The 16,126-nt window shown below is 45.2% G+C and overlaps 1 protein-coding gene across 1 annotated transcript in view; it reads left to right on the top strand.

The window, feature by feature from the left end:
* The window catches only part of MYO9A (myosin IXA), a 162,275-nt gene that overhangs the window by 77,329 nt on the left and 68,820 nt on the right, over nucleotides 1–16,126 (top strand). The window contains exons 9-10 of the mRNA XM_010005936.1: nucleotides 39–155; nucleotides 9,654–9,788. Of these exons, the coding sequence (XP_010004238.1) occupies nucleotides 39–155; nucleotides 9,654–9,788 (252 nt within the window). The remainder of the gene's footprint in view (nucleotides 1–38; nucleotides 156–9,653; nucleotides 9,789–16,126) is intronic.

Genomic DNA, 16,126 nt, shown 5'->3' on the forward strand with positions numbered 1-16,126 from the left:
GAATGGTTTCCCATCACCTGTTTTATCCTCCCTTTCAGGCTGTGACAGTGAGGAACTCCATGGCCAAGTCTCTGTACAGCGCCCTGTTCGACTGGATAGTGTTCAGAATCAACCACGCGCTCCTCAACTCCAAGGACATGGAGGAAAACACCAAGGTAACATCTCACCACCTCTTTTCTCCCCACTGATGTCTTTTTAAAATAGGTAACTGCAGGATGAAAGATCACCTGAGCCCCTAACTGCACGTTGCTTAACACCGAGTCGATTTTTTCCTCAGTATTTTAGACATTGTTATTTTAAGTGGTGTTTGCTGGAAGGGTGAAGCACCTCGAATCATGTGTGATCAAGGTGGCAAGGGGAGATGTTTTGTTGTGGCCACAAAAGCCTGTTATCCCACCCCCTGCAGGAGCAATGCCAAACTGTTTTACTCCTTGATGTGTGAAACTATAGGAGTGTATAGAATTGAGGGGGAGAACAGGAAGTCTTGGGAACGGGAGGCATTGTGGTGAAGTTGCTCCATAAATGTAATTATGAAAGGTGAATGAGCTGTGGTGTTGGTAGGTGCTGAGACAGCACAGCTCTACCAAGCAGAGAAGTGGCAGGAGGGAGAAAAAAGGTGGTGGTGGGAAGAGCAAAGGCAGCACAGTGCCCAGCTGCTTTCCCAGGGGATTGATGTAAAGGATGACATGACATTTCCTGCAGTAGCAGAGCTGGGTGCTGCCACCCAGGACATCCTCTCCACAACCTCTCATCTCTCCATCTGTGCTCATGGTGATGGGGAGATGCTGACCCCACAAAGCACGTCCGCTCCCGCACACGCTGGCAGCTCACCCTGGCTTGGGAATTCTGGGCATGGGCCAGCAGTGTGTGTGGCTGGGGGCTTGTACAGCCAGGCTGAAGCTGTAGCTGGCAAGAGGAGGGTTGTTTGCTGGCCTTGCGTTTGGGTCGTGCCATGGGACTGAAGCTGCAGAGGTTTGCAGCGTCGCCTGTCCCTTGCTGAGCTCCAGAGACATGATTGTGGAGCAGAATTAGAGACTGGAAAGGAATACTTGGATATAAAAATTGGTAATATGCTTTTCACAGAATCACTTCTAGTAGAAAAGACTTTGAAGATCATGGAGTCCAACCATTAACCCAACTCTACCAAGCCCAGCACTGAGCCATGTCCCCAAGCACCACATCTAGATGACTTTTAAACACACCCAGGGATGGTGACTCAGCCACCTCCCTGGGCAGCCTGTGCCAGTGTCTGACAACCCTTCCAGTGAAAAAGTTCTTCCCAGTGTCTAGTCTAAACCTCCCCACTGCAGCTTGAGGCCATTTCCTCTTGTTCTGTCACCAGTTACTTGTGAGGAGAGACCAGCACCCACCTCTTTACAACATCCCTCCAGGCAGTTGTAGAGGGTGATGGGGTGAAGCAGAAAAAGTGGATTAATTTTGACAAGGAAATGCATCTCAAGTAGTAATTAATTTTTTTTAACCATCCAGTGGTTTTTAAGCAATATTATCTGATCCCTAATATTTAAATGCAAAAATCACACTGGGAGCCTCTTGCATAGTCAGCCTGTCTGTAACAGCAGGGCAGGGCAGTAGGTGTTTATGAGCCATTAAACTTTGGTTCCCAACCTCAAATCTCAGCAGGTAAAAGCCAGAACAGCCCAAATTCAAGCTGTTTCCCAGCATCACTGCTGCACATTAACCCTCTGCTTCCTCCAGCCAAGACTCCTGTGCAGCATAACGACCTTCCCTTTGCTTGTCTCCCTCTGTCATCTCATGAGTTCCCAATTCCCAGTTTTCTGACCCATTTTTTCCCACCTGAAATTGCACAGGGTAGCCCTAAGATCCAGGTCAGGCAGCAGGAGCCAGGAGCAGCGTTGCCCTTGGCACGAGCAGCTCTGCCTCTGCTGGCAAACACCCAGTACCCAGAGCTGCAGGAATGTGCAGGCTCAGAGCAGCACAGAGATCCAGCCAAGCCATCCTGGGCCAGGTTTTCTGAGAAAGTAGTGCACAAAGTACCAAGAAATAGATACTTCTAGTTAAGTTTATCTTCAGAGTCCTCTATGAAGGTGGATTGATTGTCACAAGCCCCTGGAAATCAGGAAAATGCACAAATCCTGCCCATCCCGTGGGCACAGAGGTTAAGTAAGAGAGTTTGTGTGCCTTGCCCAGACCTGCAGAGCAGCTTCCTCAGGCATTGGCTGGTCGACTTTCCCTGGAGTTCTTTTACACCATCACCTCCTCACTCCTTTTGTTCTTTTCTAGCCCTCAACTTGGGTCCTTCCAGCACAGAGGGAGGAGAAACACCTGCCTGGACTGGGCAGTGCTGGGAATAGCTGCCCCTTGGTGCTCAAAGCATAATATCAGAGCCAGCAAGTGGCTGAGGGCATCCCAAGCCCTGTGGCTGCTGCTGAGACACCAACCAGCATTTCCCACCCTTTCCTGCCTTGGGAAGCTGATGCCCATTAATATTTTCAGCTCATTCTTGGAGAAATCCCAGTTGAACATACAGTTTCTTCTTAACCTCCCATAGTGGTCTTGAGGTTGGGCAAAACCAATGAGTAACTAGAAGGTGAGCTGGGAATAGGGGCATCTCCAAACCCTGGAAATAGGTCCTCACTGCAAAGCAAGATCTCAGCACTGTGGTGACATCTATTTGCTGGCATCTACCAGACCCCTCCATAAATCTCCTAAACACACTGGGTCTCTGATTTTTGAAAGAAAATACAACCTTGCACCTCACCATGGAAGGTTGTTGAGTCCTGAGTTGGCAGCGGGTGAGCGACACGCAGCAAATGTCCTGACTTAATCCCAGCCCACACTTACCACCAGTACTACTTTGACTTTTAAGATACATCTTGAAATAATCTCACAGGTTGGGAAGGTCCAGAAGGTTGTCATATGATGGATTTTTGGCAGAGGGCCTTCTTCTATGGCAGTTGTGTTAGGGAGAGGTAAAATAACAGTCAGACCCCTCTGAATTCAGAGGGTATATGAGGGGAGAACTGCATCTGAGGTTGGTGAGAAGGATCAATATGTAAGTGTATCTCATCATGAGTGTGAATTTTTATTTCAGTGGTCCTCCACAAAAATAAACCAACCTCGTGGCAAGCTTGTATGGCCCTCCTAGAAGTTGGCCTGACCAGAGTTATTCACCTGGTTGTGGTAGCCCAGGGTCTGGACATGACAAATGCTGAGCATGTGGCACACAAATGACATCCAGGTTTTCTGTGGATACACATGCAGCCATCTCTGCATCCATCAAAGTCCTTCTGCTGGGGCAAAGCAGCATTGCCCCAGACACTTGGACAACTTGACCACAGCTCCTGCTCAGCCAAACTGGTGGTGGATGTAACATTCCTGGGTGCAAATGGTGTTTGGAAAGGCAGATGTTTATAGCTCGTTACTCCTGTCTTACTGCTGGTGGTTTGGTGATAAGTGAGAAGGAGACCTGGATCCTAACAAAGTCCAAACCTTAGGAGGACTTGGAACAGTGGGAATGGTAACAATGTTCATATCCCAATATGTGTGTTTATTTGATGTCAGCAGCAAGGAAAAGATCAAAAGATGAAACTGGGTAAAAAAATAAACACCCAGCCATTGTTCTTCCACTGTTTTTCAAGCAAGACTTTGGAAGATCTAAATCAGACCTTTGATCTCCAGAAACAGTGAAATGTACAGTGAATTATTTTGGGGAAATGCAGTGAGATTTGCTTATCTTGCTTACTGACAGCATTCAAAGCGTGTTATTTCTGAACTAAGTGGTGAATAACTTATTTGAGAGGGATGGTTTCATGCTGCCTCACTCTGACTCTGTGTTCCTCCATCTCCTAGTTCTTTTAGCTTCTATCTTCTCATGATCTGTCTGAAATTTGACCTTTATTAATGAGGTCAGAGACTTTTCCTCCTCTCAAGAGCTAGATTACCAATCCTCAGAGAGTCTCATTTAATTCCCCTCCTACAAATTAGGTTAAGAATTGTTAGAAGGCCATCTTGTTGCTTAAAATGATGACATAGTGTAGGTTGTGGTGGACCAAAGATGTTTCTTCTGAGGGTTTTTTTGAGTTTTTCCCATTTGGTTCCTGTGAAGTGTCTTAATTTGTGCCTCAATCACCCTGCTGCTGTTTCTGACAAGGTGCTGTAAATATGTTGCTGGTGAATGTCAATTCATGGCCACAAAGATAAATAATTTAATTCAATGGTCAGGAAGCAAATACATGGTTGAACTCATGAGGAATTCGTGTGCATGAAGAAAATTCATTTCAAGTTAATCAAGTAGTTAATCCTCGGCGCTCTGACCTGAAGCAGAGGGAAGAGCTGCTAAGCATGCAAAGGGTTTAATGCCCATCTGTTCATTATTTTTAGGTCCCAGCTTTCAAATTTGTAGCAAATCACTGCCTCTCACTTTATACAACAGGTCACCCTGTCTATTGTGGGGATGTAGGTTGAACTAGACATTTAGATTTAGTGGTTTTGTTTGGTTTTGTTGGGTTTGTTTACAGTATTGGCTTTGGAATATTGTAAAAAGTAAAGGTGTTTTTTTTTTAATAAACTCATACAAATAATAATAAAAAACATATAGAAGATTTTTCCCCAGAATCTGAAGCAAACCTATTTGTGATTGCCAATATGTACCTCCATGGTGGAATGAAATCACCAAAGTGCACTTGGGGTGACCTGAATCAGCTCCAACAATCACTTTTTGGTGGTTTGGGAACTGCAGAGCACCTGAACCCAGCTTCAGCACCATCATTTACTGAAGGTCCTTAGGACTTGTGTTCAAGTGTTTGGTGGTTTTGGTAACCATGAAGTCTCTGTTAGCATCACAAACAGGAAATCATTCCTAATCCAAGATTTGCCCAAATTTCCCAAATCCTTGTAGATGGACAGTTCTAAGTGCAGGAATTTTGCTATAGATTTGATACACTAAATAACAGTCACTTGCTGCAGGCTTGTCCCTGCTCTCACTTGTTCATTTGAAATGTTAGTTCTGATAAAGGAACAGCATTAACACACACACCAGATTTGGCTCATTGAGGTCTAAATGATAGGACATCTTTGCCTGATGTCCTTATGGCACTTGTTCAAAGTGTGGCTTGGAAGAATCACAAGATTTGTGAAGGTAAAATTCCTTTGATTACTTTCTTTAAATATTGAGCCCAAACTTAATCCCCAAACCAGCCAGATTCTGTGTTTTTGTCAGGCAGTTGAACAAAAGAAGTTAAATTCCACATACCTCAGTGGAAATAATCTTCTTTTCACCTCGCTGTAAGAAAAGTCTCTGTGCTGGTTGATTGAAGCTACTTTAGGGGTTGGAAGGGACCTCCAAAGATCATCATCCATACTTCAGAATGCAAAAAATTACATATATACAATTGAGGACTTGGGGCCAGAGAGCAGAAAAATAGCCACAGATTCCCTATGACTCATTTGTTGAAAGTTTTACCTATTTAAAGACATTGACCTCTTCCTTTTGGGAACTCTGTGGTGCTGCCTCCTGCAGCAGAGGGCAACCAACCTGACTGACCACAGAGCTCTGCCCTGATTCCTCTGGCATAAAACTTGGCAAGAAACCCTCCCCCCCCAAAAAAAAATTTATATTCAGGAGTTGTCCACACAGTCAGTGAAATAAGAAAACCCCTATTTTTCCCCATTTAACAACCATGGCAGAATTAACCATCCTCATCTTGTAGACGTGGTTTAACACCTGCAGTGATTTTGTTAAATACAGATTATTTTCTTGTTTCAGTTCTGTGTTTTTTCCTCAGTGAGTTTATTGAATTTGGGGGAGGGGTCAGCAAAAACAAAAAAACAACAACAAAAAAACCCACTTCAAAATACAAGTTTTTAATAGGATACTTTTACCTCTGAAATAGCAAAAAAAAATAAATATATATATAATTTTTTTTATTTTGCTTTGCAAATTTGTTTACACACAGAAAAATGTATTTTTTAAGTTTCAACACAGTAAATGTGCCAACATTGAAATAGAGGGGAATTGGGTTTTTTTCCTCAATTATTTCTTACTGAATTATGTTTGTGAGAGCTCAAAAACCTTGTTTAGTTTGAAGTGTTCACTCGTGGCAGGGGCTTAACTATTTCCACAGAGCATCTGTGAAAGCCAGGGCTGGTAATTCCATAAGGATTTTGGAAGTGTGCTTTGTTTTCTGAGTCTTGCTTTTATGTAGTGCAATAGGAGAAGGGGAGGCTGAGGGGTGGTGACCTCATTGGCTTCCTCAGGAAGGGAAGAGATGGGGCAGGTCCTGATCTCTTCACTCCTGTGACAGGACTGGGGGGAAATGGCAGGAAGCTGAGGCAGGGGGGGGTTAGGGTTGATATCAGGAAAAGGTTTTACACCCAGAGGATGACTGAGCACTGGAACCAGCTCCCCAAGGCAGAGGTCACAGCACCAAGCCTGCCTGAGTTCAAGAAGCATTTGAATGATGCTCTGAGGCACATGGGGCAATTCTTGGGGTGCCCTGCACAGGGACAGGAGTTGGACTCAGTGATCCTGATGGGTCCTTTCCATCTCAGCATGTTCTGTGATTCTATGAATAAAGTCTTTTATTCAAGATAATGTTTGGAAGCTCCTGAGGATTGGAGGGAGAAGCTTGCATGGGGCTGGGGTTGGGATTTGCTTAAGCAAAGGGCAGTGGAAATTGAGCATCAGTGTCATGGATAAGAAGTCACTTTTTCCTGATGCCATGTCTAATGTATAAAACATGAGCTGCCTATTATAATAAGATTTTTAGAAGAATTCTTACTGAAACCTATTTTAAAAGGTGAAGCAGAAGATTTCTGCTTGTTAGGCTGGCATTTCATGAATGTGTCTGCCACGTTTGTTGGGACAAGCAGGAGGAGGAAGCAGCGAGGGAGAGCGAATCCCTCTGCCAGGTTCAGTCCTTGGTCCAGTGGTTTCCCAGTGTCCATCTCCTGGTCAAACAGCTCTTTCTCATGGGCATTTTGCTAAGTGATGCAAACTTCTGGGAAGGTGGCCAAGGCCTTTCAGTAGCCACCCTTGTCATGGCATGGCTGGGGGCAAGGGGGTAGAATCTGGCCCTGGAATAGGGAGAAAAACCTGGATGAAGGACAAAGTGGCTCAAGACCTCTTGGAAAAATGAGTTAGAGTCTTTTTACTGTGGTTATGTTTTATTTGTTGTGTTTTCCCTTGTTCTGGTAGCCAGTCTGTCCCACACAAGCTCCAGCTCCCAAGCCAGGTGGCCTCTCTGCAGCTCTCTCTGTTCCACCCATAGGTGGTTCCCTTGTCAGGAGTTGAGCACAAGAGGAATCTTTTCCTCCCACACTACATGGTCTGTTGAAAATGAACAGCCTGTGGTGTGGAGAGCCTGGTGGGCAGCCTGGGTCCTGTTTCTGGAGTGCAGTTAGGCCACTTCAGAAGGCAGTCTGAGGAGATCCACAGTGCAGGTAAGACCAATAAAATTAAACCAGGGCTCCTGGCAGCTCTCAGGTGCTGCTGAGCTGGAGGTGTTTCTCCTCCCTGCTTGAGGTTTGGCTCATTCAACCAGTGCTAATGATATTGCCTTGCTTATTATTTTTAATTAATTAATGATAATGTTGAACAGAAGCTGTGCATAAGTGAGATGGCTTTGGTGAGACCCCAGAGCATGAACTGCTGGCACAGCTCTCTGTGCCTGTGTCATTCAGGCTCTTCACTCCTTTTCTGATGGCCACAGGCTTTATAGATGGACACAATCTGAGTTTTATTTGTAACTAATGATTAATTACTTGTTTAACAAAGAAGTCATATAGAGGTTTGGGAGTTGCAGCAGAAATTATACTTACCTAAGTTTGGTTTTGCGCAGTCTCCCAGTGTAGGTGAGGTTGGTCTGCTGGCTCATCCCTACCTCCCTTTTTCCCCATGTTTACCAAATTCATCCAACAAACAGAGGACTCAGGGCACTGGGCTCTCAAGTTTTGTGAAAACCAGTGTCTACCCAAAGGAGAAAGGTCTACATTTCTGCTCCCATTAAGAGGAGGTCTGAGATGGGGTGTGGTGGGTTGCACTAGCTCAGGGGCCAAGGTATGTGTAGCCAGTGGTCCACTGCTGTCCCTTGCCTGGCTGGTGTGGGAGGAGAAGAGGAGGCCAGGAGGTTGCAAAACAAGGTGGGAATTCACAGTGGTGTTGGCCTCCTTTTGCCAACAAAACATACCTAGGTGCACCCACATCTTTATGACCATGGTTAGAGGAGAGACCAAACATTGTTAAGGCTCTTCAGTTTGGAGAAAAGGCTGGGGTGGGCTACAGTTGAGGTGTCACCAGCAACTGCAACTGTGTGAGAGCTTGCTGTGACTTCCTACACAAAAAATGGCACCAACACTCCTTGTACTACCCCACCACCTGGAAGACAAATTCTTACTGACGCCAGGGAACATTGTCTTCTGCTGCATCAGCAGCCATGGAAGAGTCTGGCCAAGAATATATTCCAAATCAAGTGTGTATCTGGAGACCCAAGCAGACTTCTGCAGGTGCTATGGTGTTTATTCAGTGCTTTAAAGCTCTTGAATAGATAACCAAAATCAAAGTGTGGACAAAAGGCAATTTAGAACTGTAACTCACCAAGTCCTGCAGTTGGTGTTATAGGGCATGGGTTTAGTAAAAGAAAAGCCTTTAAAGATGAACTTCTGGAAGTAGCCTGAGAGTGGTGAGAGACCATTGATGGGTAAAAAAAATAATTGGATGGGTACCTCCTTACACATCTCTGGTCTGTGGAGTGAAGGGACACAGAGGTTCCTCTCCAGCTCTGCCCTCCCTAAACCATGGGTGCTGGTAGAAAAGGTAGGAAATGACCACAGAAGAGCCATGCTGATATACCCGGGATAAGATGTTCTGCTGCCATGATTGGAGATGCTGGGCTGAGAGGTGGGTTGGGCTGATCCTGAACTGCATTTCTCGTGTTGTGGGGCCTGGGGAGGGGATGGCTGTGCTGGAGCTGGGAAGTGAGGCTTGGTTCCCTTCTCAGACCAGAGAAGGTCTTCATTCAAGACAAGCAGTACCTGAGTCTTCAAAGGGCACAGGAAGCAGGGAAAGCAAACTCTTGGGTTGTTAGGTTAGAGAAGGAGCTTTTGTTTTATATGCTCAGATCTGTCGCCCAGGTTCTCAATTATGAAGGATCCTAAAATCAGGGGATGGTTTTGAGCCTTCTCTTTCAGCAGGTGTTTCTTGGGAAGTTTTGCAGGTGGAGTGTGTTCACTTACATACCCTGTAGGCACCCTGTAGCCATGTTTCTGTGGAGGGTCTTCACAGTTCAAACCTTCCTCTCCCCAACCCATATTTGCCCTCAAAAGATAAACACTGTCTCAGATCCAATAGAGTAATGTGGAACTGGGTTCAGGTTTCTTCAAAGATGGCAATTTGTAGAGAAATTAAAAACAAAACAAAGCAAAATAAAAACTGAAAGGACTTTTATTTTAGAAAAAGGTCTTTGTCCAGCTGTTGAAAGTTACATGTTGTCTCTGTGGTGTAGGTGAAGGGTTCCAGGGTTCCAGCTGGTAGGATGCCAACAATTCCAGGAACAATTACAAGTCCTGATGTTAAATGTATTTAACTCTGTATCCTTTTGCTTAGGTGCTGCATACAAAGAATCCATTTCCTTTAAGAGATTTTATTCTAATCTGCATTTTTCCTTTTCTTGCAGACTTTATCCATTGGAGTGCTTGATATTTTTGGGTTTGAAGACTATGAAAATAACAGTTTTGAGCAGTTCTGCATTAACTTTGCCAACGAGCGCCTGCAGCACTACTTTAACCAACACATCTTTAAACTTGAGCAGGTAGGTCTGAAACTCTTTCATTTCTGATGCCAAGGAGTGTTGACATGAGTTTGGTGGCAGCCATTCAATTAAATTGTCCCTTTCATTCTTGTATATGAGGGATTGTAGGCTGAATTACTCAAATTAGCTTCTAATTTACCATATGATTTGCTGCTACCTGTAAAATAAAATCCAACCAGAGATTTGCTGGTTTTAAATAAACGTTTTGAGATACAAGGATTCTCAAACATCATGAAGACCTTAACTGCTCTTCTGTCTCCTTGGTACGTGCTCAGAGGGCTCATCCATGAGCAATTTCTTTCTTGCCTTTGCCCAGACTTGCTGCTGTGCCATTTAATTTCACATAAAAGTTATTTTTCAGCACCTGTGGAAAATGCCACCCCAATCTTCTGGTCTCTTTTTGCTTTCCAGTGTTAATTTGCAGGGAGGGGGGAGAAATGTCATGCTCATGCAGGTTCTGCAAGGCCAGACTTGAGCTCTTTATGACCTTCAATAGATTAGGAGAGGTTGAACTTTAAGCTTTGCTTTGGGTTTGCTAAGACAGGGTGTTGCTTAATAATGATAATGATCCTTAATGATAACAACCATGCAGGCCATCATTCAGCAGGTAACATGTACCCAAGATGGCTCAGTCTATTAATTACAATGGGAGGAGGCTTCTCCAAACACCATTTGTTATCTAAGAACAAGCAGGACAAGAACATTGCTAAAACACTTGATGTTTCATGGATGTACAACATATAATTGGGCTGTATGATACAGCAAGTATGTGATAGATCTTCAAAATGCCTTTTTTTTATGCCAGTCTTCATGCCCTCCCTTCAGGTGAAATTCTTCTTTGAGTGAGGTCGATGGAAAACCTCCATATCATTAGTTTTGGTAGAGCTGGTATTTGATGAGCTGTGCTTTGTGGCCAGCTGAGATCAGGGAATTAAACCAGCTCTTCCCAGAAACCCTGAGACTTACAGGGTTTTTACCTCTACACCATTATAAAAGATCTGAGAACTCAAGAGAGAAACATCTCCTTGAATACAGGGATGATCAACATAACTGCCTGAATGGAGGTTGTAGTGAGGTGGGATCTGTCTCTTGTCCTGTGTAACTACTGACAGGATGAGAGGAAATGGCCTCGAGTAGTGCCAGGGGAGATTCACAAAAAAAATTGTTACTGAAAGAGTAGTTGATCATTGGACAGGCTGCCCAGGGAAGTGGTAGAATCCTTGGAGGTGTTAAAGTACCGTGTAGATGTGGCAGTTTAGTTTAGTTGGTGTGGTGGTGTTGGGTTGATGGTTGGACTTGATGATCTTAGAGGTCTTTTCCAACCTTAATGAATCCTATGAAGACAGGCTGAGAGAGTTTGGGCTGTTCAGCCAGGAAAAAAGGAGGCTTCAGGGAGATCTTAGTGCAACTTCCAGTGCCTGAACGGGCTCCAGGAAAGCTGGGAAGGGGCTTTTCACCAGAGAGGGCAGTGATAGGACAAGGGGGGGATGGTTTTAAGCTGAAAGAGGGGAGATTTAGGTTAGATGTCAGGAAGAAATGCTTCACCATGAGAGTAGTAAGGTGCTGGAACAGGTTGTCCAGGGAGATTATAGATACCCCCTCCCTGGAGATGTTTAAGGATGAGGATGAGGCTTGTGCAACCTGATCTGGTGTGAGATGTCCACTCATGGCAGAGAAGTTGGAACCTGATGATCTTTAAGATCCCTTCCAACCTTCACCATTCCATGATTCAATGATTATTTCTGGTACACTTTTGAGAAGGGACTTGAGGAGGGAAGACCCTTCTTGAAGGCTGGAGAGAGAGATGCTACCTCAGTGAGGTGGGATTTCAGGGCACTTGGCTTTTGGCAACCTCTGTTGGCTTTGCAGGAGCAAGGCAAGATTCCATCATCCGTAAGCAAATTCCCATACTTGGAGTGGGATTTCTTAGCAGGTCAGTGCTCCTCCCTAAGCCTGAGGAATATGCAGATCTCCTGATGGCTCTTTATTTCTCCTTGGACCAGCTTATAACTGGTGACCTAATTAGTTTTCTCCTGTAAATCTGTCAAGCACATGAAGTCACTACACTCTGTGTTTGCCATGTGGATGAGAGGGGCAGTTGTGGAGGCATCAGATTGCATCCTTCCACGTCTCCATCTGGGGCTGGAGCTCTCCAAGCTCTGCTGAAGGACAGTACATTCAGCTCTCCATCATTTCCTTCCTATCCATCTGAATAAGCTGTAGAGCTGCAGGAGCACTTGGTGCAGGAGTTCTTGGTGAATTATTTGTATGGTTTGATCATTTACTTCTCCTCTTCTTGGAGTTCCGTGCTGCATGTGGAGGAGTGGATTTAGTGGGAGGAAAACCAATGAGACCTACTCAAATCTTCAGAATATCCTTCCTTCCCAAAGAATGACCTGCTTCTTAATGAGACTTGCCATGAAGATTATGTAGTTCATACTGGGTTTCAAGATGGCAAAATAGTTGCATTATTTTGAACAGTGAAGTTATTCGAGAGATTTGAGGCTTTACAAGGGTCTCTCTGTGCATCCAGAGATAGGCTGTTTGGATCTCCAGTGCTGCAGGAGGCTGAAGACAGATTGCTGGAATACTTTGATACTTCTGCTGAAAGAAATGACAAGTATTGGCTGAGGATTTTTCTTAGAATTTATCTGCACAAAGGGTATTGAGCTGTGACGCAGTTGTTGCTGTGCTGCTCTGCTGGTGATATGGAAACCACCATGCCTACTATAGAATCATTTCACAGATGTGTGGGATTATTTTAACCTCTATTTTCTTCTCTTTTTTTTTTTTTTTGGTGGTGAAATCTAATACAATGTGCCTTGAGAACCTTTTTTAAACCTTCTGTCTGAAGACAATGTTATTTCCAGCGCGTTGTGGGCAAACAGCGGAGGCAGCCTCAGGCAGTCTGGCTTCAGCCTGATGCCTCCTATAAATACATCTGCTGCCATGCTGGTCACCAAGAGCCTCCAAAGGTCTTTGCAAGAGCAACCTCCTCTCTGTGAGCCAACCATGAGAATAAGGAGAATGCATCACTGTCCTTTTTGTAAAAAAACTAGGAGAAGAAAACAAAAAATGGTCAAGGTTACAGTTCTGCCTTGGATAAAGGTGGTTATTGATGTTCTGCTCCTGCTTTCTTTTTAAACCAACCATTCTGGATGATTCATGGTACATGGGAATGTGCAGATGAAGGAGGAGTACAAGATCCATCCCATAGCAGATGGAAAAGCCCAGGCTCAGAAATCTAGATTTATATTGGCACATTCTTGGCTTTGAGCTGGTAACGATTGATTCATCTTGAACAACTGAGTCCAGAGAAGGCCATAAAAATGATCATAGGGCTGGAGGACCTCTCCTGTGGAAACAGACTGAGACAGCTGGAGTTGTTCAGCCTGGAGAAGAGAAGGCTCCAGGGAGACCTTAGAGCACCTTCCAGTGCCTGAAGGGGCTCCAGGAAAGCTGGGGAGGGACTTGGGACAAAGGTTTGTTGTGAGAGGGCAAAGGGGAATGCATTGAAACTGGAAGAGGGGAGATGTAGGTTAGACATGAGGAGGAAATTCTTCACCTTGAAGGCAGGGAGACCCTGGCCCCGGTTGCCCAGGGAAGCTGTGGCTGCCCCACCCCTGGCAGTGTTGAAGGGCAGGTTGGATGGGACTTGGAGCAACCTGGTCTGGTGGGAGGTGTCCCTGCCCATGCAGGGGGGGTCCCCCAGGGAACTACAGGCTGGGCAGTCTCAACTTCCAGTGCCTGAAGGGGCTCCAGGAAAGCTGGGGAGGGACTTTTCACCAGAGAGGGCAGTGATAGGACCAGGGGTGATGGTTTTAAACTGAAATAGGGGAGGTTTAGGTCAGACATCAGGAAGGAATTCTTCACCATGAGGGTAGGAAGGGGCTGGAACAGGTTGCCCATGAAGGTTGTTGGTGCCCCCTCCCTGGAGGTCTCTCAAGGCCATGTTGGATGAGGCTTGTGCAGCCTGGTCTGGTGGGAGGTGTCCCTGCTCTTGGCAGGGGGAGTTGGAGCCTGATGATCTTTCAGGTCTCTTCCAACCTTCACCATTCTGTGATTCAAAATAAAGTTAAAATGAATTATAAAGAAATAGATTTAAAATAAATAAATAAATGAAAAAATTCAATTCAGAAAAAATAATCTTTCTCCTACTGCTTGGAGCACTTTTTCCCTTCCTTTCCAGTAAGGAGGTTTGTTGAATCTCACCCCTCTGGTTGGGTGTGACATCTCTTTATTGTCTCTGAAGACAAAAGCCAACCATCACAAGTCAACTGCTGCAAACTGGGGTGCTCAGTTCAAATATCTGTTTTCGTGGGAGATGGGGGAGCAGATGCCCTCTGCAAACTGCTGCCACCAGCTGGGGGCCACATGACACCTGGAGAACTAACAAGCTGCACAAGTCATTGGTTAATGACTTGGCAACACACGCCAGCGCATGTAACTCATGTTGGGGGGAAGGCAAAGGATGTCAAGAGTGTGAAAGTCATATTGGGGGGGCGTGTGGAGAGAGGTTAGAGTTGATTAAATGTTCTCTTTAGGATAGGAAGATTTCCAGCTACAGGATTGAAATAAAACACAGCTCTGGTCCCCATCGGTCTCCCAGAGCACTGGTTGGGTCCTCCCCTCCTGGGAGCTGCTGGCTGGGGCTGAGCAGGGCTTTGCCACCCCCTTGTTCCTGGATGACAAGCATTCAAAATACAGAATCCCAGACTGGTTTGGGTTGGATGGGACCTTCAAGATCACCCAGATCCAACCCCCTGCATGGGCAGGGACACCTCCCACCAGCCCAGGCTGCTCCAAGCCCCATCCAACCTGCCCTTCAACACTGCCAGGGATGGGGCAGCCACAGCTTCCCTGGGCAGCCACCAGTGTCACCACCCTCACTCTCAAGAATTCCCTCCTCATGTCTCACCTCAATCTCCCCTCTTCCAGTTTCCATCCCTTCCCCCTTGTCCTCTCCCTCCCTGCCCTTGTCCCAAGTCCCTCCCCAGCTTTCCTGGAGCCCCTTCAGGCACTGGAAGCTGCTCTAAGGTCTCCCTGGAGCCTTCTCTTCTCCAGGCTGAACACCCCAACTCTCTCAGCCTGTCTCCAGAGCAGAGCTACTCCAGCCCTCAGACCATCTTCATGGCCTCCTTGGACTCTCTCCAGGAGCTCCATGTCCTTATGTTGGGGCCTCCAGAACTGGACACAGTGCTCTGGGTGGGGAGAATATATCGTAATAGATTATATTCTCTATATGTACCATAATATCATAAAATAGTGTGAGTTGGAATGGACCTTAAAGATCATATAGTTCCAACCTCCCTGCTATATATAGTATTATATATGAACCCCAGAAATTCTATTATTACATCTCCGTAACAGCATCCTTGGTGGGCAAGTTAGAAAACATGCTTAAAATATCATTAGAAAATACGTTAGAAAACTTTGCTTGTGTGAAGTGCTGGTTTTCTGCATCTTTTCAACTTTAGAATTAGATACCCAAAGAAACAGGTTTGAGTTGCTTTAGATGGGTTGTTTGGTTTTTTTTAAATGTAATTTCCTGACCTTTAATTGAAGCCCAGTGTAGAGAAACCTCCATCTGTGGTTGACACCATAAAAGCCCAGATAAATGCACTGAGAGCTCCTGTTTGCAAGTTGGAAGATCTGTAATTGGAAGGTTCAAGCACATATTTTGGTTAAAAGAGAGAAAAGCAGATTCCATTTGGGAGATGGACAACAGAAGGGCCAAGCTTTTCCTTTTTTAAAATTAATTAGAAAAGAAATCTTTAGGTAAAATGCTGTTGAGCTGATCAGGCAGGTTGAATATGTGGTTATCACCATGTTGCCTGAACAGTTTGTGTGGCATGGTAACAAGGTTTTGCAGGGGTAGCATTGGATAAATATATATATAGAGAGAGAGATAGATATATAAATAAAATTGGGAGTACTGTGAGCCCACTCTAAGTGTGAATGAATGAGAGAAGAAAGAGGAGCCAGTGTGTTTATTGACACAAGTGTGAAGTGAGGACTGGAAGGGAAGAAAGAGCTTTAACCTGGAGGACCAGTCTGGTGCTGATCATGACCACTGTGGAGGCGCCCTTCACATTCCTGAGCCTGATACACCTTGCAAGGCCTGCATTGACAGATATTTATTTTCCTCTTTCATTCAGATGGCAAAAAATGAAAGAGATGAGTCTGCCAGCAGATTAAACAGCATCTTGAAGCTCATGCTTCTCCTGGCTATTTTAAGAGGGTTGGGAAGAAGGATGCTCCTGCAAAGGGAGGGGATGGGAGGTGTGTTATGCCACCTGAATCAGGCAAAACCCATTTTCCCCATTTGAGAGCAGAAT

Source organism: Chaetura pelagica, unplaced genomic scaffold, assembly GCF_000747805.2.
Source record: "Chaetura pelagica isolate M959 unplaced genomic scaffold, ChaPel_1.0 scaffold369, whole genome shotgun sequence".
NCBI classification, from domain to species: Eukaryota; Metazoa; Chordata; class Aves; order Apodiformes; family Apodidae; genus Chaetura; species Chaetura pelagica.